The 24,284-nt window shown below is 39.2% G+C and overlaps 1 protein-coding gene, 1 long non-coding RNA gene and 1 pseudogene across 4 annotated transcripts in view; 1 reads left to right on the forward strand and 2 right to left on the reverse strand.

Annotated features, from left to right (window-relative positions):
• Positions 1-233: 233 nt before the first annotated feature.
• SETD9 (SET domain containing 9) lies at positions 234-7,287 on the reverse strand. Of its 3 annotated transcripts, none has more exons than XM_006740376.3 (6): positions 7,168-7,287; positions 5,161-5,528; positions 3,833-3,956; positions 3,450-3,565; positions 2,446-2,551; positions 234-721 (listed from the first exon to the last, which is right to left on the reverse strand). In XM_006740376.3, exons 1-6 carry the CDS (start codon positions 7,263-7,265, stop codon positions 634-636), a joined length of 900 nt encoding a protein of 299 aa, XP_006740439.1. In that variant the 5' UTR covers positions 7,266-7,287; the 3' UTR covers positions 234-633. The 3 variants fall into 3 exon arrangements, with proteins under 3 accessions (XP_006740439.1, XP_030891526.1, XP_030891527.1); XM_031035666.2 differs by having other exon boundaries at positions 5,101-5,528; XM_031035667.2 differs by lacking the exon at positions 2,446-2,551 and having other exon boundaries at positions 5,101-5,528.
• Positions 7,288-7,344: 57 nt separating this feature from the next.
• The window catches only part of LOC145722716 (uncharacterized), a 70,570-nt gene continuing 53,630 nt past the window's right edge, over positions 7,345-24,284 (forward strand). Inside the window, exon 1 of the long non-coding RNA XR_014147190.1 lies at positions 7,345-7,479. This is a non-coding gene — a long non-coding RNA (uncharacterized LOC145722716). The remainder of the gene's footprint in view (positions 7,480-24,284) is intronic.
• On the reverse strand, positions 21,660-23,138 carry LOC102727129 (hsc70-interacting protein pseudogene; annotated as a pseudogene).

A 24,284-nucleotide genomic window follows, 5' to 3' on the forward strand; every position in this document is an offset into this window, starting at 1 on the left:
CAGGAGCATCACTAATGTCAGCACTCCCCACTGAAATAAGAGAATGGGAATCCGTGTCTTTCCCACCACCACTATCTTCTATTTCCATGCTAAAATCATCTCTCTCACTCTTTTAAACTTTGTGTATGTGTGTGAATGTTCAAGTAAGAGTAAATTCCAATTCCCCCTTACCTAGCTAAAATAATCCTTAAATCACACACACACACACACACACAATTCATGACAACACAACATATTTTTTGCTTTAGTTTATTACATAAAAATAGTTTTTACAGAAGTTTGTACAAATCAACAGTGCAAGAAATGATGATGGCTTGGCTGGAATTTTATAAACCACCACAGAGATATACAAAATAAAAGAACATTTGAAATTTTAAGTTCAGGCAGTAGGTTTTAATTTAATAAGCTACTGTATATTTAGGGGAAAGCCAATTAAGATCGGAATTGTATGACAATTTGAAATTGTAATGAAGCAAAGAGCTTTTATCATAAAAACAGTATCAATAAAAACAAAAAATTCCCACTCCAATTAGGCCTCAAAATATTTGTTGTATAGGTAGAACTCAGAGATATGATGAACAAAAAACATTTAGAATGAACTCAATAGCAGAAAACCTAATTTCTAGTTCATAGTTAGCTGACAATTGTATAGTAGTTTGAAAAAAGCTCTTCTCCTTGTTTGATGTCCCTGAGTGCTACAAGAATGACACATCGAAGTGGGCTGAAAACAAAAAGAAAAATATACAAAATGTGTAAGTATTAACAGATCCAAGCTCATTTTTTAATATAACCAATATAGATTTTATAGACACAATTTTACTCAAATTTCTTACTACTGTCCTAGTTATTTGCCTTCCATGAGGAAATAGCTCTTATCCCTGATGGAGTTATTTTATTATTTATTTATTTAAAAATTTATTTATTTATTTATTTTCCCTGATGAAGGTAAAGTACATTATGTCTACTCCATATCATTTATAAAGAGCACAAATCAGTTAACTTTATACAACTGACGAGTTCTTCTGAATATGTTGTTTTTATGTTCAGGCTCCCAAAACTGGTATCACAAAAGCATTTTAAAATGACATTTATTATAGCTTAACATTTTAAAATTAATTTGTATCTTTGGATTCTGCAAAGCTGGAAACATTACTTAAAATTAATTGGAATTTTGGGGCACCTGGGTGGCTCAGTCGGTTAAATGCATCTGACCCTTGATTTCTGCTCAGGTCTTAATCTCTGGGTTGTCAGTTCGAGCCCCGTGTTGGGCTCCACACTGGGCATGGAGCCTGCTTATGATTCTCTCTCTCCCTCTCCCCATCCTCTATCTCTCTTTCTCTCCCTCTCAAAAAAAAGAAAAAAATTGGAATTTAAAAAAATACTTTTATGGACACTGTAAGACATATGTAACCTTCAATGTTCCTACTCAGTTAACGTTTCCTATACTTGAACAGTAATGACACTATACTCCAGAGTATACGGCTAAAAACCCCCAACTGTTAGCTATACAAACACACATGAATAGAGACAGAGAAGTTCTCAAGTTTTAAGTAAAGAAAACAGTCTAAGTTTTAAATCTCATTCATCTTAAAAGGACGATTTAATGGGGCCCATACAAAGTACAGTTTGCTAGTAACTGTCCTAACATAATGATTATACCTTCTTATAGCCCTGCTGATAAAGAACTCTACAGGAGTACTTTTATGTAGAAATTGTTACTTGAATACTTTCAGTAGACTTTCCACTTAATGAACAGAAAATAAACCTTACATTACAAATATGTATCTTCTGAATATTTACCTTGTTTTCATTGTTAAGTTTCCAAGCCTAATAATGAAATAGGCAAAAGAACTAATAGTGTAATTTGGCCTTTTTTGTTCAACTGGGTACTCTCAAGTGAAATGAAGAACATGATCCTTAAAACGACTAAAGTAAAAATGTATTTGAAGATTTTGTAAGGAGAAAAATAACAGAATCACTTGAAAAAAATTTTAAGGTTGATTCTTTTAAGTACCACACAGAAATGGGTAAAATGGGTAATAAGAAGCAGAATGAGCTAGGTTAATGGAAAATTTTAAATTTCAAATAAGCCTACATTAACACATTCAGGTATGATGAAAATCAAAATTTAAGTCATAATTTTTCACTAAAAAAATTACCCCAAGTTGTGTTTTTTTTTTTTAAAGGTTTACTTATTTATTTATTTGCAAAAGAGAGAGAGGCCCGGGAGCTGGGGGAGGAGCAGAGGGGGGAGGGAGAGGGACAAGCAGACTCCTCGCCGAGCAGCTGAGTGTGAAGCCCCACACAGGGCTCAATCCCAGGACCCTGAGATCATGACCTGAGCCAAAACCAAGAGTCGGTAACTGACTGAACCACTCAGGCACCCTAGAAAATAGGTGTTTTTTTAAGTACAGCATAAGACAGGAGAGAGGAAAAAAAACGAACCTTTGTTTGTCACAGCTGTATGCAATGTTCGGAAGATATTGCTTCAGCTCTACAGGGAAAATTGCAGGAACGTCAAATTCCTGATAGCAGACATTAGCTGCTCTGTCTAGGAATAAGTATATAATTTTTAGTAACAGTCATTTTATAAGGTCGTGGAAAACAGTACTGAATTACGTCACTTGATGTGTAGTTTTCTAAATTAGAAGAACATGCTCAAATAATCACTATTATGTTCCAGGCATTACTAGATTATATATATATAATATATGTATTTTATTATTTACTTTTTGAAAAATTTATTTTAGAGAGCGCACATGTGTGAGTGGGGGGAGGGGCAGAGGGAGAGAATCTCAAGCAGACTGCCTGCCTAGCTCAGAGCCCAACTCAGGGTTCGACTTGGGGCTCGATATCACAACCCTGAGATCATGACCTGAGCTGAAATCAGGAGTCGGATGCTCAACGGACTGACCACCCAGGTGCCCCTATTATTAACAGAGGCTCAGAAAGGTTAAAGGTTAAGTAGAAGAGTCAGGTTTCAAGTTCACAACTCCCTAACACCAAAACCTATGCTAAATGTAGCCAGATCAAATTTAAACTTTTGGGCAAGTCAAGCCCTATGGGAAGGTAAGTGACTCAGGCACACAGCAACAGAAAGGGGATACCAGCCTAGTTTAACCTATTAGGCTCTACCGAGGCACTGACAGAATGGTTTCTAAGTTAACTATTTAAAAAATGCTAAAATAATGATGATCAGAAGAGCAGTTATCAATTGCCTATATTTATTGCAAAACCAGAAGAAAAACAGTAAGTTATTCAACTAATGTATATCACTACTTCCCCAGGTTCTTTGATACCTGCTCCCACAATGTTATAGTTTACTTATGGGCTTTGAATAGCTGAGATGTTAAATTTAACTGCCTCTCGCACTCAGTCACAGGGCAAAAGAGGAAAATTACCACTGCTGTATTTATATCTTGTTTCACAGACCCATGATGCCAACTTACCATTTGAACAATTGTTGACATACTGTCCTACAGCCAGTGGATTACAAATTTCTGATGTTAGCCATGTACTATCACTCATTTTGAAAGGACCAAGTCGATCCCTTCCATTGCAAGATCTGAAACAGGTGAAAGAATTAGCTAAGGGATTATTCTTTTATATCTTACAATAAAATCCAAAAGGACAAAATTAACCCTAGAACTGACAAGTCCAGTTTCTCTTTAAAAAAGTTTTTTTTCTTAAAGAAGTTTTATCTAGTCAATAGGGCAACTGAGTGGCTACTTAGCAACTGCTTAAACAGATTTTTATTGAAAATGAAAAGGCTAGTGGTCATAAACATTTTGCTGTGGTCCTCTATTAAATTTGAACATGGGCACTAACTTACCTGTATACAACTTTTGATATTCCTTTGTCATTTCCATCAATGAGTACCCCATCCAAGCATCTAAAAATAAATGGATTTCCAATGGATTGGAAAAAGATTGGCTCATACTTCTGATATACTGTACCTATTATACAATAAGATAAAGACACAGCAACATGTAAAAATCATAAACATCATAAGGACCTTTCTCTGGAACATATATATAACATGAAAAATTTAATTTCTCTACCTTTTTTCTAATATTTCACCTCCAGTCCAGATTATCACATTCTCTTTGGCTACTTTCCTCCTTTGAAGAGTGCTCAATAGTAAGGAGCGGAGGACCAACTTGTTCACACAGCAAAATAAAATGTGACTATCTTGGTTAATTAAAATGTGAACACCACATTTGAGGTTCAGTTTTACAAAGTTGTGGGGTTTTTTTGTTTTGGTTTGGTTTTGCTTTTTAAAGTAGGCTGTGATTTGACATCTATTAAAAAGCCTTTTGAGAAATGTATTTTGTTAATAACCGATAAAATAATGCAGACAGAATGGGAATAAATGAGTCTGACATTCAGGTTGTTTCTCCTTTCACTGGCAATGGACTAAAGGACAAAATAAATATTTGCTGGGCCTGTCCTATGTTCCAGGCATGCTATTTTATGAAATTTGTTTCAGTATTCATTTGTTGCTGGCTTGTTCTATTTAGTCTTTACAGAGTTAGGTTAGTTGTGTAGGAGGAAACCAACTTTCTTGCTTAAGGATGTAAAATTAGAAAATAGCAGAATGACTTTTTGAAAATATAGGTCTGACTTAAACATTCACACATTTTTGTACTACACCAAATAATATCACCTTAGTTTAACAAATAACATACTCTCCTGAACATTCTAGTCAATGACCTTTTTGCAAAGAAGCTGCTTTACTTTCAAAGTGTAGAAATGGCAGGAAGGTCTTTGTCCAGTGACTTATGGGTTTAAATTCTGTCTTTCCTGTTTTAACCCATACTATTTTTACCTTTAGTTACCAATTATGTAAGCCAACTGACTTATTCTCTAGTGCTTTCTAAGTAATTAATCTTATCAAAGTAGGCCATACTATGGTCCACATTTAAACATTAGCTACAAAAATTTCCTTAAAAGTGCATTTATCCCAACAAATACTCAAGGATGCTTTCTAACACATAAAATAATTTATGGTTAATTTCCAAATCAGGATTTAAAAATCTGTGGAAATCTGAGTTTCCAATTCAACCCCTTACTCGAAGGATTACAGGACCATGTGTTTACTTGAACTTATATTAGTCGATAAATAGGAAACTCTTGGCAAAGCACTAACTGTGCCATTACCAGGATACATAGATACAACTGCGCCTTTTGGTACCAATCCTCTGGTAACGAAGACACCTTTTCCCGCAGAAATCAATGAGCTAGTTGCTTGGGCCACACTGAAACCCAATGTCTTATAAAGAATTTCTTCTGGTTTAAAGGTATTTTGCTGTTCATGTCTGTATTCAAGCGGTTTCACCCTTGGATGTTGAACTGACAGTAGGTCGTGATATTTTGATTTAACAGTTTCTGGAAGCATAGTCAAGATATCTGATTGCTTATTGAAATCATTTATGAATAGAGCCTGGAAAACTTTCAGTAATGTTCCTAGGACATCTTCATCTGAGATAACTTTGTCTTTGGATTCCTCTGGAACATATCGGAGGGTCCTGAAAACAGGAAAAGTTTCTGTTCACTACCCTTCAACTGACAAAAGCCAGGCTTCATGCCTTCTGAGTCACTGGCCTTAATGATGATTATTCTCCTGTGTCTGAATACGATGAAACTAAGACGTTCAGAAAAGAGTTGTTTGGGGGTAGTTCTAGTGACCTAACTCCGGACAATACCTACCCAAGTTAACAATAGCCAACATTTGTGAAAGCTCTAAGTGTACCAAATGCTGTTGGGTGCTTACATTCACTATCGCCTTTTTGCAGACAGGGAAACTGAGGCTTGGAGATGTTGGGGAGCTTGCCCAACATCCTAAAGCTGTTAAGTGGAAGAGCCATAAGCCGTTTGAAACAGAGCTAGTATTTTTCCACTACATACAGAGCCATTATGTGAACATCACGTAAGAATCCTCATATTGGAGGGGCGCCTGGGTGGCTCAGATGGTTAAGCATCTGTCTTCGGCTCGGGTCATGATCCCAGGGTCCTGGCATCGAGTCCCGCATCAGGCTCCCTGCTAGGCGGGGAGCCTGCTTCTCCCTTTGCCTCTCTCTCTCTCTGACTCTCATGAATACATAAATAAAACTTTAAAAAAAAAAGAATCCTCATATTGGAATGGCTCTTTTTATAGGTGTGTAATTTCAAAGACAAATTTAACATTATACACTTTGTCACATTCTCTCCAGGGAGTACCTACTTCTTTAATGGCTGCATCATTTTTATTTGCATAATGGTATTATTTTTAATTCTTAACAAAAAGAAAGCAATTCCCGCCTCACAATTCTATAGTAAGGATGGCCCTGAATTCATTTTTCCGCCGAATGAAACTTTGGAAAAGCTCTCTGGTTATTAACTGGCTTTCAGTGGCGCTAGTGTGCCCATTTCAGTGAGCATTACGTGAACTTCTTCTAGATCACTAGCACGCCACTTACTAGAGCCGGCAACGACACTGACTCCCCGGCCACCCACGCAGCTAGATCCCTGTCTTCAGGCAAAGACTATTCTAAACCCAACACGCCGACGTGCTTTTAGTGGCATTTTGCTCGTTTTTATGCGTCAGTCCAAGCTGCTATCCTCACAGCCAAGCTGGGCTGCTTTCACCAGATAAACCTCGGTTTGGCTTCTCTAAGGAATTTCAAGCTCCTAACTATGCCTTAGCGGAGAGAAGACCACGCACTCTCACGCCGTAAGAGCTTTGTTCTTTTTCAAAAGCCTCTTCTTTTTTGCCGGGACAGAAGCCCGGGTCAGCACTGACTTCCAAAAGAGAACACGCGCCTCCGCCCGCGGACAACGCCCGCCTCGCAAGTCTGGCAGCGCGGGGTACCATGGGAGATTAGGCCACAGGCCCCACCCTCCTAAGGCCCCCCGCCCTCGTCAGTATCCCAGCTCTCTTCGGACTCCACCAACCTCGGCCTCGCCCACTTCGGGCCCCGCCCTCTTCGGGTTCCACCCACCGCGGGCCCGCCCGCCTCGGGCCCCCGGGCCGCCAGAAGCTCCGCCCGCCTGAAGCTCTGTCCGGTTGAAGCTCCGCTCGCCGGAGGCTCCGCCCACCTAGGGCCCTCTTGCCTCCGATTCAGCGGCCCGGGTGGCGTCGTGGGGCTGAAAGAAGGTGGCCCTGCTCTGCCGGTCTCGCCCTCTCACCTCGGGTTGTGGTTTAGGTTCAGCGCGATCCAAGGAACGAAGCGGTACTTGTAACGGCGCCATCGCTGCCACAGGCCCCGCAGCAGGCGGCCGAGCATGGCTGTCCCGCGGCGCTGTGACGAAGGCAGCGCGGGAGAGGTGGGTCGCGGTCTCGGGCCCGCCCCGGCCCGGGGAGGAGCGGAGGCCACGCCGTCCCGCCCCTCCTCGCTCTCCGCCTTCAGTTCGGTGCTCCGGGGCCCTGGTACTCCCCTGGAGCCTGTTGCCGGCGGCGTCCGTGCTGCTCCTTTTTGACCCCAGCTGGCTGAATCAGAGGTGCGTAGAGCTGAGGGAAGCCCTGTCTTCCCCTTTACTTTCTCCATTCGCTCGTGTATTTACACACACACCCACTTAGGACAAGTTTAGACCCCGCTTAGTTCCAGTGGATGCAAACTACAAGAATCTTGCAAGTATCTTCACATCCCTAAGTGTTTATTAAGAAATGTGTTGGTGCCATTTCCTCAGGCCGGAAACTGCTCTCCGCTTCTTTTCCCGAGAGTGAAGGTGAAATCCTAACCAAAAGTCTAAAGAAAACAGGTGGGACCTAGTGAAAATTCAGGTAAAGGCAGGTGGCTTTAGGACTAATTTGTTCAGTTCCAAAAAGGAATACAAGGAGAGAAAGAATATCTGCCAAAGTCTCTATTTCACTCTAATATAATACAGGATGTTGGTAAACAATTGGCATCCTGCAGATTTACCTGATATGCTAAATGGGGTCAATTCAGTCCCAGGATGTATTAATAAATGGCCTTCAAAGAAAGTGATTTTATGGTCTCTAAACTTAAAAGGCACAAAAGAACTAGTAAAATATTTACCTATAATAATATACTTTAAAAAAAGTTTTTATATATATTTCCAGTGTTTTTAAAATTTTTATCATGTAGTGTAATCATCTTTGTTGTCCATCCAGTACAAGGGACCACTTTGCGTAGACCCTATTTATTATTGATTGATGTATAATGACTTATATTAGTTTTACATGTGCAACATAATGATTCTATATTTGTATATATTGCAGAATGATCACCACAATAAATCTATTTAACATTGGTCACCATACATAGTTACATTTTTTTTCTTGTGATGAGGACTCTAAGATCTACTCTTTTAGCAACTTTCATATATACAGTATTGTTACCTGTAGTCACCACACTATACATTACATCCCCAGATCTTACTTATCTTATAACCACCCCCTACCCTCCAGCCCCTGGCAACCTTTGGCAACCATCAATCTGTTCTCTATGAGCTTGTTTTATTTTGTTTTGTTTTTTAGATTCCACATATAAATGAAATCATACGTTATTTGCCTTTCTCTGTCTTCTTTCCCTTAGCATGATACCCTCAGGGTTCATCTTTGTTGTCTCAAATGGCAAGGTTTCCTTTTTAATGGCTGAGTAATATTCCATTGTATGTGTCTATATATGTGTGTGTGTGTGTATACATATATACACACCATGATTTCTTTATCCATTCATCCATTGATGGACACTTCAATGGTTTCCATGTCATGCCTGTTGTAAATAGTGTTGCAGTGAACATAGGGGTGCATATATCTTTTCTAGTAAGTGTTCTCATTTTCTTTGGATAAATACCCAGCTGTAGAATTCCTGGATCATATAGTAGGTCTGTTTTTAATTTTTTTAGAAGATTTTATTTATTTATTTGTCAGAGAGTGAGAGAGCAAGAGAGCACGCAAGCAGGGGGAGTGACAGGCAGAGGGAACAGCAGACTCCCTGCTGAGCAAGGAGACTACTTCCGAACTCCATCCCAGCACCCTGGGATAATGACCTGAGCTGAAGGCAGATGCTTAACTGACTGAGCCACCCAGTTATCCCTATTTTTAATTTTTTGCCAACTCTTGTTATTTCTTGTCTTTTTCAGAATAGCCATTCTAACAGGTGTGAGGTGATACTTCATTGTGGCTTTGATTTCAGTTTTCCTGAAGATTAGTGATGTTGAGCATCTTTTCATGTGTCTGTTGGCCATATGTATATCTTCTTTGGAAAAAATGTCTTCTCGGGTCTTCTGCCAATTTTTTAAATTGGATTGTGTGTGTTTTTTTTTTTTTTTTCTGTTGAGTTGTAGGATTTCTTTATATATTTTGGATATTAACCCCTTATCAGATATATGATTTGCAGAAATTTTCTCCCATTCCATAGGTTGCCTTTTCATTTTGTTGTTGGTTTCCTTTGCTGTGCAGAAGCTTTTTACTTTGATGTAGTCCCACTATTTATTTTTACTTTTGGTGTTAGATGAAATAAAACAGTTATTGTGAAGACTGATGTCCAGGAGCTTACCACCTGTATTTTCCTCATCGCCTAGGAGTTTGTTTTATGGTTTCAGGCCTTAAATTCAAGTCTTCAATCCATTTTGAGTTCATTTTTGTGTATGGTGTAAGATAGTAGGCCAGTTTCATTCTTTTGCTTGAGGCTGCCCGCTTTTTCCACCACTATTTGTTGAAGAGACCATCTTTTCCCCATTGTATATTCTTGGCTCCTTTGTCATAAATTATTTGACCATGTAAATACAGGTTTATTTCTGGACTCTGTATTCTCTTCCATTTATCTGTCTGTTTATATGCTAACGCTATACTATTTGGTTACTAGAGATTTATAATATACTTTGAAATCAGGGAGCATGATCCCTCTAGATTTGCTCATCTTTGTGAAGATTGCTTTGGCTGTTTGGGGTCTTTTGTGGTTCTATATGAATTTTAGCATTACTTGTTCTAGTTCTGTGAAAAATACCATTGAAATTTCGAAAGGAGTTGCACTGAATCTTTGGATTGCTTTGAGTAGTATGGACATTTTAACAGTATTAGTTCTTCCAGTCCATGAACATGGAATATCTTTCCATTTATTTGTTTCTTCTTCACTTTCTTTTGTTAATGTCTTACAGTTTTCAGGGTACAGGTCTTTCACCTCCTGGGTTAAATTTATTTCTGTGTATTTTATTCTTCCCCCCCCCCCCCAGCCTGGGGAAGGTGGGGGTGGGGTGGAGGGAAGGAGAGAGAGAGAATCTTTTTTTGGGGGGGTGGGGGGAGAGAATCTTAAGCAGGCTCCATGACCACCAGTGTGGAGCCCAATGTGGCACTCCATCTCATGACCCAGAGATTATGACCTGAGCCAAAATCAAGAGTCCTACACTTAACCGACTAAGCTACCCAGGTGCCCCTGTATTTTATTCTTTTTGATGCAATTGTAAAGGAGATTGTTTTCTTAATTTCTCTTTCTGATAGTTCATCATTAGGGTATAGAACCACAGATTTTGTATACTGATTTTTTACCCTGTAACATTACTGAATTTGTTCATTAGTTCCAACAGTTTTTTGGTAGAGTCTTTAGGGTTTTCTAGATGTATTATCTGTACATAATATCATGTAATGTGCAAATAGTGACAGTTTTACTTCTTTTTCAATGTGGATATCTTTATTTGTTTCCTTTCTAATTGCTTTGGCTAGGACTTACAGTACTATGTTAAATTTAAATTTATGGTATTAAAATTACTTTTTAGTTACCTAAGCTATTCATAAAAAACAACATTCTCCTGGTAATAAATAGAAACATGGAAGATAAGACTAAAATCTCCTTTAACCACACCCTGTGACTTGTACTTACTCCAGTCCTGGTCCTCACCTGGTCTCAGAAGTTATCAGGCTGATGTGTTTTCTGCAAATCTTAGTTCTATGTATTTATATACCTGTGTATATTCCTACAGAAAATCGTAGAAATATGTCTGAGTGTTTTTAAACTACTGTAAATATCTGCAACTTCTTTTATTCAGAAATATATTTTGGAGTCTCCCCATGTTAGTTTGTATAATTCTACTTTATTATTCTGTGTATTTCTAAGGTTTTACCATCAAGTTTAATATTTACTATAATTTTCTGGTAGGTATACTTTATGAGTTTAAAAAGTTCTCTTCTAGTTTTGGTTTGTCAAGAATTTTTGTCTTAATTTTAAATGGTGAATATCACATGCTTTTCTGCTATTTATTGAGATGATCACATAATTTCTCTATGTTCTTCTGTTAATGTAGTGAATTATAATGACACATTGTCAAATGTTGCACCATCCTTGAAGTCTTGAGATAACTCATATATGAGTAACACTTTGGTCATACCCTATAGGTTTTTATATGCTTTTGTTGTCTCACGTTTATTTTGAAGTGTGTTTTAAATTTTTCAGCCTCATAGCTTATTTGTAGTTTTGTTTTCAGGTTTTGGTGTTAGGCTTATGTTGACCTCATAAAATGTGTTGAGAAGTGTTCTCTACTTTCTAAAACACCCAAAAATTTGTATATGAGTACTGTTTTTCCTTCCTTGAATGTTGATAGAACTCACCAGTGAAACCATTGGGTTTGTAGTTTTCTTTGATAATGAATTCATTTTTTTAATTGAAGTACAGTTGTCATACAATATTATTCTCAGGTGTACATAGTGATTCAACATTTATATACATTAGGAAGTGATCACCATTATAAGTCTAGCTACCATCTGTCACCATACGAAGTTGTTACATTATTATCACTTGTATTTCCTATAGTGTACATTGCATTCCCATCTTATTTATTTTATAACTGAGAAGTTAGTGCCTTTTATCTCCTTTCCTTATTTTGCCCATTTCCCCTGTGGCACCACAAGATTATTGTCTGTATCTGTGAGTCTGTTTCTGTTTTTTTTTTGTTTTGTTTTTAGGCTCCCCATATAAGTGAAATCATTTGATAGTTGTCTTTCTCTGTCTGACTCAACTTCACTTAGCATAATACCCTCTGGGTCCATCCATGTTGTCCCAAATGGCAAGGTTTCATTTTTTAAATGGCTGAATAGTATTCCATTGTATATTTTTATACCATATATTCTTTGTCCATTCATCTATTGATAGACCCTTAAGTTGTTTCCATATCTCTGCTGTTGTAAGTAATGTTGCAGTGAACAAGGGGATTCATATATTTTTTCTAGTTAGTGCTTTTGTTTTCTTCCAGTAATACCCAGCTGTGCAATTGCTGGATTGTATGGTATTTCTATTTTTAATTTTTGGGGGAACCTCCAGACTATCCATTGCAGCTGCACCATTTTGCATTCCCACCAACAGTACCCAAGTTTTCCCTTTTTTCTACATCTTTGCTGACCTTGTTATTTCTTGTCTTTGATACTCACCATTCTGACAGGTATGAAGTGATATCTCACTGTAGTTTTGGTTTGAATTTCACTGAAGATTAGTGATGTTGAACATCTTTTCATGTGTCTGTTCGCCATCTGTATGTATTCTTTGGAGTAATGTCTATTTAGGTTCTCTATCCATTTTCAATTGGATTTTTTTTTGATAGAGTTGTATGAGTTCATTTTTTTTTTTTTTAAGATTTGTTGTTGTTGTTTGTTTGACAAAGAGAGACACAGCGAGAGAGGGAACACAAGCAGAGGGAGTGGGAGAGGGAGAAGCAGGCTTCCCGCTGAGCAGGGAGTCCGATGTGGGGCTCCATCCCAGGACCCTGGGATCATGACCCAAGCCAAAGACAGACACTTAATGACTGAGCCACCCAGGCGCCCCTGTATGAGGTCTTTATATATTTTGGATATTAGCCCCTTATCTGTTTTATCAGTTGCAAATGTCTTCTCTCATTTAGTAGATAGGGTGCATTTCATTCTGTTGATGGTTTCCTTCCAGTTTTGAAGGAGTGGCTTTATGCAGAAGGTATCCTGTCAGGTCCAGTTGTGCGACCCCACCCCCCAACCCCTCATTACTTGAGCCAGGTGCCCTAGTGGTCTCCCCTGTTTGGGCTGCAGGTACCCTCCTGTTGTAGCTGGGTTGCACTTGGTGTGGACTCACTGGTGTGCAGGGCCGTTCCCCAGTGCAGCTTTCTGTGAAGCCTAGCCACGTCAGCTGTGGATGTGCCTGTGGATGTGGATGTGCAGCTTCTGTGAAGCCTAGCCACGTCTGGCTGAGAGTCCAGGCCATAACTGCTGTGAGCATGCTCATGTGCAGGGTTGGCCCCTCATGCAGTTGGCTGTGAAGTCCTGGAGCAACAGCTGGTGGGCATGTGTGTGGATGGGATAGGCCTCCCGTGTGGTTGGCGGTGAGGTCCGGCTGTGACTATCGCAGGTCCTTTCGTGTTCGGCTCTTTCCCCTGGGATGGAGGTTGCTTGGCGGGGATGGGGTAATGGGGAGGCTGGGACTCTGGGACAGCCGCCTCCACGTCCAGGTGTGGCCAGGTGGGAACAGCTTTGGGGGGTGCCAGGCTGGAGCAGGCAAGTTGGGCTGGTGAAGTCTGCAGAGGGAGGCTGCGGCCAGATGATTGGTGCTAGCGCAGTAGGTAGAGTGTTAGAAATGGCTGCTGCCAGGCTGGGCCAGCTGGGGAGAAGGGAAATGAATAAAAAAGTGTCTGTTAACACTATACTCTTTGGAGAATGTTCTAACAGATCCCTGCCCCTGTGGCACATGTCCTAAAATTGGTGAATGGATCTCCTTTCCGTGTAAGCCAGGTGCTTGTCCAACTGCTGCCTCTGCTCTGGAACTGGGACCGAGTGACATTATGCACCTGTCCTTTAAGTGTCCTACTGCCTTCTGGGTCTCCCATATGTAAGCACCACTGGCTTTCACAGCCGTTTGTAATGGGGACTCATTTTTCCCATGCATGTTTCTTGACTGGGGATCCAGATGTGGGGCTTGGACCCCTTGTTCCTCTTTGAGGGCCTGTATGTTTGTGCTATCCCTCTGCAGGAGATCACTGTGCAGGGGCTGTGGGTCCTGACTAGATCACATCTCTGCCCCTCCCACCATCTTGAATGTGGCTTTATATCTGTAGTTGTATAAGATCTGTTCTGGTAGTCTTCAGTTTGTCTTCAGAGATAGTTGTTTTGTATGTAGTTGGTGATGTTGGTATGTCCATGGGAGGAAGTAAGCTCAGGATCTTCCTACTTTGCCATCTCGCTCCCTCCTCCTGAATTCAATTTCTTTGAAAGATATAGTGCTATTGAAAATTTCTGTTTCATCTTCTTTCAAGTTTAGTAAGATACTTTTCATTGAATTTGTTCATTTAATCTGGCAAATTGGTTGGCATAAAGTTTTCATAAATACAGTCTTATTGTCCCTTTAACATCTATATTATCTATAGTGAGAACCCCATTTTCATTTCTGATTTTGGTGGTTGGTGTTTCCTTTCTCGTTGTAACTGGGAGTTTTCTGTTTTTTTCAAAGAAAGATTTTGGCTTTATTAATTTTCTCTTCTGTTTGTCTTTTTTCTATTTTGTTAATTTCTGTTCTGTATTATTTTATACATTCTACTTTCTTTGGTTTTACTCTTTTTTGAGCTTCATAAGTAGAACCTTACATCACTGATTTTAGATCTTTTTTTCTTTTTTGTTTCATGTTTTTATTTAAATTCCACTTAGTTAACATATAGTGGGATATTAGTTTCAGGAGTAGAATTTAGTGATTCATCACTTACATAAAACATCCAGTGCTCATCACAACAAGTGCTCTCCTTAATAACCATCACCCATTTAGCCCATCCCCCTGCCCATCTCCCTTCTAGTGACCCTCAGTTTGTTCTCTGTAGGTAAGGGTCTTGTGTTTTGTTTTTAAGATTTTATTTATTTATTTATTTATTTAAGAGCTAGAGAAAGAGAGAGAGTGAGGGGAGAGGAGCAGAGGGGGAGGGAGAGAGAGGGGGAAAATAATTTTAAGCAGACTGCGCTGAGCACAGAGCCCAGTGTGGGGCTCGATCTCATGACCCTGAGATCATGACCTGAGCTGAAACCAAGAATCCAACGCTTAACTGATTGAGCCATGCCCCGAGTCTGTTTTATGGTTTACCTCTCTCTCTTTTTTTCTATGTTCATCTGTTCTGTTTCCACATATGGGTGAAATCATATGACATTTATCTTTGTCTGACTGACTTGTTTCGCTTAGCATAATACACTCTAGCTCCATCCACATCATTGCAAATGGCGAGATTTCATTCTTTTTTATGGCTGAGTAACATTCCTGTGTGTGTGTGTGTGTGTGTGTGTGTGTGTGTGTACATACACCACAACTTCTTTATCCATTCATCTGTCAGTGGGCATTTGGGCTTTTTCCATAATTTGGCTATTGTTGATAATGCTGCTATAAACATTGGGATACATGTGTCCCTTAAAATCAGTATTTTTGTATCTTTTGGGTAAATATCTAGTAGTCCAGTTGCTGGATTGTAGGATAGTTCTCTTTTTAACTTTTTGATGAACCTCTATACTGTTTTCCAGAGTGGTTGCACCAGTTTGCATTCCTACCAGTAGTGTGAGAGGGTTTCCCTTTCTCTGCATCCTTGCCAAGATCTGTTGTTTCCTGACTTGTTAATTTTACCCATTCTCACCAGTGTGAGGTGGTATCTCGTTGTGGTATTGATTTGTATTTCCCTTATGATGAGTGATGTTGAGCATCTTTCATGTGTCTGTTAGTTGTCTGGATGTTTTCTTTGGAGAAATGTGTGTTCATGTCTTCTGCCCAGTTCTTTACTGGATTATGTGTTTTACTGGGTGTTGAGTTTGGTAAGTTCTTTATAGGTTTTGGATACTAACCCTTTTTTTTTTTAAGTTTTTTATAGTTTCATTGATTGTTTCCTTCGCTGTGCAGAAGCTTTTTATCTTGATGAAGTCCCAGTAATTCATTTTTGCTTTTGTTTCCCTTGCCTCTGGAGACATAGCTAATAAGAAGTTGCTGCGGCCGAGGTCAAAGTGGTTGCTGCCTTTGTTCTCCTCTAGGATTTTGATGGTTTCCTGTCTCACATTTAGCTCTTGAATCTATTTTGAATTTATTTTTGTGTATGGTGTAATAAAGTGGTCCAGTTTCATTCTGCATGTGGCTGTCCAGTTTTCCCAATACCATTTGTTGAAGAGACTGTTTTTTTCCCATTGGATATTCTTTCCTGCTTGTTGAAGATCAGTTGACCATATAATTGTGGGTCCATTTCTGGTTTTCTATTCTGTTTTGTTGATCTATGTGTCTGTTTTTGTGCCAGTACCATACTGTCTTGATCACTACAGCTTTGTAATACAGCTTAAAGTCTGGAATCGTGATGCCTCCAGCTTTGCTCTTCTTTTTCAATATTCCTATGGCTCTTCGGGATCTTTTTTGATTCTATACAAATTTTAGGATTGTTTGTTCTAGGTCTGTGAAAAATATTGGTGGTATTTTGATAGGGATTGCATAAAATGTGTGGATTGCTTTGGGTAGTATAGACAATTTAACAACATTTGTTCTTCCAATCAATGGCATAGAATGTTTTTCCATTTCTTTGTGTCCTCTTCAGTTTCTTTCACAAATGTTCTATAGTTTTCAGAGTACAGATCCTTTACCTCTTTGGTTAGGTTTATTCTTAGGTATCTTACGGTTTTTGGTGTAATTGTAAATGGGATTGATTCCTTGGATTTCTCTTTCTGCTGCTTCATTACTGGTGTATGGAAATGCAATATTTCTATATATTGATTTTGTTTTTTGTTGTTTTGGGTTGTTTTGGTTTGTCAGTTTTTCTTTAATGATGAATACAAAAGTTTTTCACATCTAAACTTTAAGCATGGCAAATAGTTTCTTCCTAGATTCATTGTCTCAAAATCCATTTAGTTATTCTACCCTTTGGAGAGGGTGGGGGAAATATGATTAAAATTTCCCCATCTATACAAGTCTTACTGTGTTCTTTTTTTAAATTTAAATTCAGTTAATTAACATATAATGCATTATTAGGTTCAGAGGTAGAGGTCAGTGATAATACCCAGTGCTCATTATATCACGGACCCTCTTTAATGTTCATCACCCTGTTACCCCATCCTCCTATCCCCTCCCCTCCAGCAACCCTCAATTTGTTTCCTATGATTAAGAGTCTCTTATGCTTTGTCTCCCTCTATGATTTCATCTTGTTTTATTTTTTTCTCTCTTCCCCTATGATCCTCTGTTTTGTTTCTTAAATTCCACATATGAGTGAGATCATATGATTATTGTCTTCCTCTGACTTGTTTTGCTTAGCATAGTACCCTCTAGTTCCATCCATGCCATTGCAAATGGCAAGATTTCATTTTTTGATGGCTGAGTTGTATTCCATTGTGTGTATGGATATGTATGTATGTGTGTATGTATATGTGTGTGTGTGTGTGTGTGTGTGTATGTGTATATATACACATACATATTACATCTTCTTTATCCATTCATCTGTCTATGGATATCTGGGCTCTTTCCATAGTTTGGCTATTGTAGACATTGCTGCTATAAATATTGGGGTGCGTGTGCCCCTTAGGATCACTACATTTGTATCTTTGGGGTAAATACCCAATAGTGCAATTGCTGGGTCATAGGTAGCTCTATTTTCAACTTTTTGAGGAGCCTCCATACTGTTTTCCAGAGTGGCTGCACCAGCTTGCATTCCCACCAACGATGTAGGAGGGTTCCCCTTTCTCCGCATCCTTGCCAACATCTGTCGTTTCCTGAATTGTTAATTTTAACCATGCTGACCAGTGTGAGGTCGTATCTCATTGTGGTTTTGATTTGTATTTCCCTGATGCCTAGGGATGTTGAGCATTTTTCCATAGATCTGTTGGCCATTTGTATGTCTCTGGAGAAATGTCTGTTCATGTCTTCTGCCCATTTCTTGATTGGATTATTTGTTCTTTGGGTGTTGAGTTTGATAAATTCTTTATAGATTTTGGATACTAGCCCTTTATCTGATAAGACATTTGCAAATATCTTTTTCCGTTCTGTCAGTTGTCTTTTGGTTTTGTCGACTGTTTCCTTTGCAAACGCTTTTTATCTTGATAAGTCCCAATAGTTCATTTTTACCTTTGTTTCCCTTGCCTTTGGAGATGTGTCTCGGAAGAAGTTGCTGTGGCTGAGGCCTGTGTTCTCCTTTAGGATTTTGATGGATTCCTGTCTCACATTTAAGTCGTTCATCTATTTTGAGCCTATTTTTGTTTATGGTGTAAGGAAATGGTCCAGTTTCATTCTTCTGCATGTGGCTGTCCAATTTTCCCAACACCATTTGTTGAAGAGACTGTCTTTTTTTCATTGGATATTCTTTCCTAATTTGTTCAAGATCAGTTGACCATAAAGTTGAGGGTCCATTTCTGGGTTTTCTTTTCTGTTGCACTGACCTGTGTGTGTGTTTTTGTGCCAGTACCATACTGTCTTGATGGTTACGGCTTTGTAATAGAGCTTGAAGCCCGGGATTGTGATGCCACCAGCTTTGCTTTTCTTTTTCAACATTCCTCTGGCTATTCGGGTTCTTTTTTGGTTCCATAGAAATTTTAGGATTATTTATTCCAGCTCTGTAAAAAACGTTGATGGTTTTTTGATAGGGATTGTATTGAATGTGTAGATTGCTTTGGGTAGCATAGACATTTTCACAATATTTGTTCTTCCAGTCCATGAACATAGACTGTTTTTCCATTTCTTTGTGTCTTCCTCGATTTCTTTCATGTGTATTCTATAGTTTTCTGAGTACAGATCCTTTGCCTCTTTGGTTAGGTTTATTCCTAGGTATCTTATGGTTTTGGGTACAATTGTAAATGGGATCAATTCCTTAATTTCTCTTTCTTCTGTCTCATTTTTAGTGTATAGAAATGCAGCTGATTTCTATGCATTGATTTTATATCCTGCCACTTCGCTGAATTCCTGTGTGAGTTCTAGCAATTTTGGGGTGGAGTCTTTTGGGTTTTCCACATAGAGTATCATGTCATCTGCAAAGAGTGAGAGTTTGACTTCTTTGCTGATTCTGATGCCTTTTATTTTTTTGTGTTGTCTGATTGGCTAGTCTGAGGCTAGGACTTCTAGTACTGTATTGAACAACCATGATGATAGTGGACATCCCTGCCATGTTCCCGACCTTAGGGGAAAAGCTCTCAGTTTTTCCCCATTGAGAATGATATTCTCACTGTGGGTTTTTTATAGATGGCTTTTATGATTTGAGGTGTGTACCCTCTGTCCCTACACTGTGAAGAGTTCTAATCAAGAAAGGATACAGTACTTTGTCCAGTGCTTTTTCTACATCTCCTGAGAGGATCATATGGTTCTTGTCCTTTTTCTTATTAATGTAGTGTATCACATTGATTGATTTGCAGATGTTGAACCACACTTACAGCCCAGGAGTAAGTCCTACTTGGTCCTGGTGAATAATCTTTTTAATGTACTGTTGGGTCCTATTAGCTAGTATCTTGGTGAGAATTTTGGCATCCATGTTCATCAGGGATATTGGTCTATAATTCTCCTTTTTGGTGGGGTCTTTGTCTGGTTTTGGGATCAAGGTAATGCTGGCCTTATAGAACGAGTTTGGGAGTTTTCCTTCCATTTCTATTTTTTGAAACAGCTTCAGAAGAATAGGTATTAATTCTTAATGTTTGGTAGAGTTCCCCAGGGAAGCCAAATGGCCTTGGACACTTGTTTGTTGGGACATTTTTGATTACTGCTTCAATTTCCTTGCTGGTTATGGGTCTGGTTATGGCTCTATTTCTTTCTGTTTCAGTTTTGGTAGTTTATAAGTTTCCAGGAATACATCCATTTCTTCCAGATTGCCCAGTTTGTTGGCATATAGTTTACTCATATTATGTTCTTATAATTGTTTGTATTTCTTCGGTGTTGGTTGTGACGTCTCCTCTTTCATTCATGATTTTATTTATTGGAGTCCTTTCTCTTTTCTTTCTGGTAAGTCTGGGTAGGACTTTATCGATCTTATTAATTCTTTCAAAGAACCAGCTTCTAGTTTTGTTGATCTGTTCTACTGTTCTTTTGGTTTCTGTTTCATTGATTTTTGCTCTAATCTTTATTATTTCTCTTCTGCTGGGTTTAGGCTTTATTTTCTGTTCTTTCTCCAGCTCCTTTAGGTATAAGGTTAGTTTATGTATTTGAGACCTTTCTCGTTTCTTAAGGCTTGTATTGTTATATTCTTCTGTCTTAGGACCTCCTTTGGTATATCTCACAGGTTTTGAACAATTGTGTTTTCATTTTCATTTGTTTCCATGAATTTTTTAAATTCTTTTTTAATTTCCTGGTTGACCCATTCATTCTTTAGTAGGATGTTCTTTAGCCTCCATGTATTTGAGGTTTTTTTCCAAATTTCCCCTTGTGATTGAGTTCCAGTTTCAAAGCTTTGTGGTCTGAAAATATGCAGGGAATGATTCCAATCTTTGGTACTGCTTGAGACCTGATTTGTGACCCAGTATGTGATCTATTCTGGAGAATGTTCCATGTGGACTTGAGAAGAATGTGTATTCGGTTACTTTAGGATGGAATGCTCTGAATGTATCTGTGAAGTCCATCTGGTCCATTGTGTCATTCAAAGCCCTTGTTTCCTTGTTGATCTTCTGCTTAGATGATCTGTCCATTGCAGTGAGTAGGGTGTTAAAGTCCCTTACTAGTATTGCATTATTATCAATGTGTTTCTTTAATTTTGTTATTAATTGGTTTATATAATTGGCTGCTTCCATGGTAGGGGCATAAATATTTAGAATTGTTAGATCTTCTTGTTGGATAGACCCTTTAATTATGATACAGTGTCCTTCCTCATCTCATATTACAGTCTTTGGTTTAAAATCTAATTTGTCTGATATAAGGATTGCTACCCTAGCTTTCTTTTGATGTCCATTAGCATGGTAAATTGTTTTCCACCCCCCTCACTTTCAATCTGGAGGTGTCTTTGGGCCCAAAATGAGTCTCTTGCAGACAGCATATCGATGGGTCTTGCTTTTTTATCTAATCTGATACCTGTGTCTTTTGATTGGGGCATTTAACCCATTTACATTCAGAGTAACTACTGAAAGATATGAATTTAGTGCCCCTGTATTTCCTGGAAAGTCACTGTTTCTGTAAATTGTCTCTATTCCTTTCTGGTCTGTGTTACTTTTGGGCTGTCTTTTCTTTTAAAGGATCCCCTTTAATATTTCTTGCAGGGTTGGTTTAGTGATCACAAATTCTTTTAGTTTCTCTTTGTCCTGGAAGCTTTTTATCTCTCCTTCTATTTTGAATGACATCCTTGCTCGATAAGGTAGTCTTGGCTGCGTATTTTTCTTATTTAGCACCCTGAATATATCATGCCAGTCCTTTCTGGCCTGCCAGGTCTCTGTGGATAGGTCTGCTGCCAGTCTAATGTTTGTACCATTGTAGGTTATGGACCTCTTGTTCCAAGCTGCTTTAAGGATTTTCTCTTTGTCTCTGAGACTCCTAAGTTTTACTATTATATGTTGGTTGTTGACCTATTTTTATTGATTTTGAGGAGGGTTCTCTGTGCCTCCTGGACTTGGATGCCTGTTTCCTCCCCCAGGCTAGGGAAGTTCTCTGCTATAATTTGCTCCAGTATACCTTCTGCCCTTCTCTCTCTCTCCCCTTGCTTTTCTTCTGGGATCCCAATTATTCTAATATTGTCTTGCTTTATGCTATCACTATGTTTTGAGTTCTCCCCTCATGATCCAGTAGTTGTTTATATATATTTTTTTAATCTATTTAAATGTTATATTTGCCTCCCACTAATAAACCTTTATTTCACTCAAACTGAGCAATAAATCTTCCACACTGAAGTATCTTCCTTGCCCAATTAATCCAAAGGAAAAAAACTGAAATGATTAGTAAAGAAAAATGTAGGGACTAACACACCCTTTTAATATGTTTTTAAATATTTTTAAGGTTTAAAAAGTGTTTAAAGTTTGTAATTCCTAGTAGGAAAACATTATCTGAATGAATACCTAATGGCAAACCACTATAGAATGTTTCAGCTGCATGTGGGGCAGAGGGGTAGGGATTCTCTTCACAGCACCTCAGCTTTCTTCATGAGAAGGTCAGAGGTACACTGGTTTATATTATTGCGACATCCATTAGGTGATCGTTGCTTTTCCTTCAGCAAGGGCTTTATTTGTCAGAAGGGCATTATGCTTGACCTCCAAATTTGGCTGACAATTTACTGATGAGATTCATAACCTTTGAATTGCTCTGATATTTTGACATATTCGCTGGGTTCTGGGCCACATCCTGGAAGGCCACCATAACGTCTGGATCCTGCATGGCTGCGAGAACCCCTGGATCACTAAGAATTTCATTGAGCCCAGGCATTCCTGCCATTCCAGGCATCCCCCAGGAAAGCCACCTGGGAAAAAGCCATACTGAGCTCCTGATTGTCGTCTGGCTTCTTCCTCCCTCTGGGCTCTCTTATGTTCTTCCTGAGCCTTCCTAACCCTTTCTGTTCTTTCTTTGATCTCTCGCTCTTCACGTTTTCACTCATAACTTTCTCCAATGTTCAGCAATTTTCTGGGCCCCCTTCTTTCAGCATTGCACTAGCATCTTCATCGTAATCCAGTTTACAAGCGGGCAAGATCATGTGCTGCTTCTTCCCAATGGCCCAGAAGTCTGTGTGCTTTCCCTCGCCACTTATAAGGCTGAGCTGAATCAGGATTTATTTCAATGGCTCTGTCACAGTCTCAAGTGGCAGCATTTGGCTTCTGTAATTTGATGAAGACACTGGCTCTCTTGGCATACAGAATGGCCAAGCAAGGATTCAGTTTGATGGCATCTGTGAACAAGTCAATGGCTTTCTGTAGTTCACCATCATTTAGGGCATCAGTGGCAGCCACTTTTTTTATCATTTGCCTGATCCATCATTTCCTCAGTTATCTCTACATTTTCATCTCCCATTTCTTGAGGGGCATCAGTATCTGGTTCAATCACACCTTCATTGTCAATTTCTAGATCACTTTCCTCACTTGATGGTTCATCTGTCTTTATGTTTTCCTCCACCTTCTTACTGTTTTTTCTACCTTCATATTGTCTTCTGATAGAGTTTTATGAGTGGCAGGTGGTATTTTACCCCCCATGCTCTCCACCCACTCCCACAGGACGCGCATTTCCTCGGTGTGCAGACGCTTGGATCCTGCTTACACATTTTCACGAAGGCCTGAAGCTCGCTCACTTTGCGGGGGTCCATGGTCCAGAGGCGGTGGCAGGTGGCAGGCGGCAGGCGAGGCTGAGGTTGCGGCCCGATTCCAGGCTCGGGTACTAGCTCAGTGTGATCGTGTGGAAGGGGGCCATTTATATTTCTTTTTCTCAGCTTTATTCTCCATCATTTGGTCTTCTGTATCACTAATTCTTTTGCCTCATTTATCCCAGCAGTTAGAGCCTCCATTTTTTATTGCATCTCATTAATAGCCTTTGTGATTTCGACTTGATTAGATTTTAGTTCTTTTATTTCTCCAGAAAGGGCTTCTCCAGTGTCTTCTTTGCTTTTTTCAAGCCCAGCTACTATCTTTATAATTGTTATTTTGAACTTTAGTTCTGACATCTTACTTCTATCCATACTGATTAGGTCCCTGACAGTACTGCCTCTTGTTCTCTTTTTTGAGGTGAGTTTTTCCGTCTTGTCATTATTGCAGAAAGCGGTCGCTTTTCTATTTGTAGAGTTGCAGCAGTTCTTTTCTTAGTTCTCTGGTTGAGTTCACAGGTGTTCAGAATGATTTGGTAGCTATCTAGCTGAATTCCTGGGACCAGACAAAACTAAGGTCTACTACTCCTCTGCCATCTTGGATTTTCCTTCTGTATGTTGATTTTGTGTCTGCAACTTTACTGAATTTGTGTATCAGTGCTGGCAATTTTTTGGTGGAGTCTTCCAGGTTTTCTTCATAGTATATCATGTTGTCTGCAAATAGTGAAGGTTTGACTTCTTCCTTGCCAATTTGGATGCCTTGTATTTCTTCTTCCTGTCTGATTGCGAGGCTAGGACTTCCAGTACTGTGTTAAATAACAGTGGTGAGAGTGGACATCCCTGTCTTGTTCCTGACTGTAGAGAAAAAGCTCTCAGTTTTTCCCTATTGAGAATGATATTAGCTCTGGGTATTTTATATATGGCTTTTTTTTTTTTTTTTAATTTTGTTTTATTTTTATTTTTTTTTTTAAAGATTTTATTTATTTATTTGAGACAGAGAGAATGAGAGAGACAGAGAGCACATGAGAGGGGGGAGGGTCAGAGGGAGAAGCAGGCTCCCTGCCGAGCAGGGAGCCCGATGCGGGACTCGATCCTGGGACTCCAGGATCATGACCTGAGCCGAAGGCAGTCGCTTAACCAACTGAGCCACCCAGGCG

Source organism: Leptonychotes weddellii, chromosome 7 (assembly GCF_054177405.1).
Source record: "Leptonychotes weddellii isolate Sample4059 chromosome 7, ASM5417740v2, whole genome shotgun sequence".
In the NCBI taxonomy this organism is placed as follows: Eukaryota; Metazoa; Chordata; class Mammalia; order Carnivora; family Phocidae; genus Leptonychotes; species Leptonychotes weddellii.

Excerpts from the sequence above, each read along its gene's own strand:
- SETD9 (XM_031035666.2), bottom strand. The coding sequence starts at position 7,265 with ATGCTCGGCCGCCTGCTGCGGGGCCTGTGGCAGCGATGGCGCCGTTAC. Across the intron at positions 5,529-7,167 it reads AACCTAAACCACAACCCGAG|GACCCTCCGATATGTTCCAG; the intron begins GTGAGAGGGCGA and ends TCCTGTTTTCAG. Across the intron at positions 3,957-5,100 it reads ATCGACTAATATAAGTTCAA|GTACAGTATATCAGAAGTAT; the intron begins GTAAACACATGG and ends ATTGTATAATAG.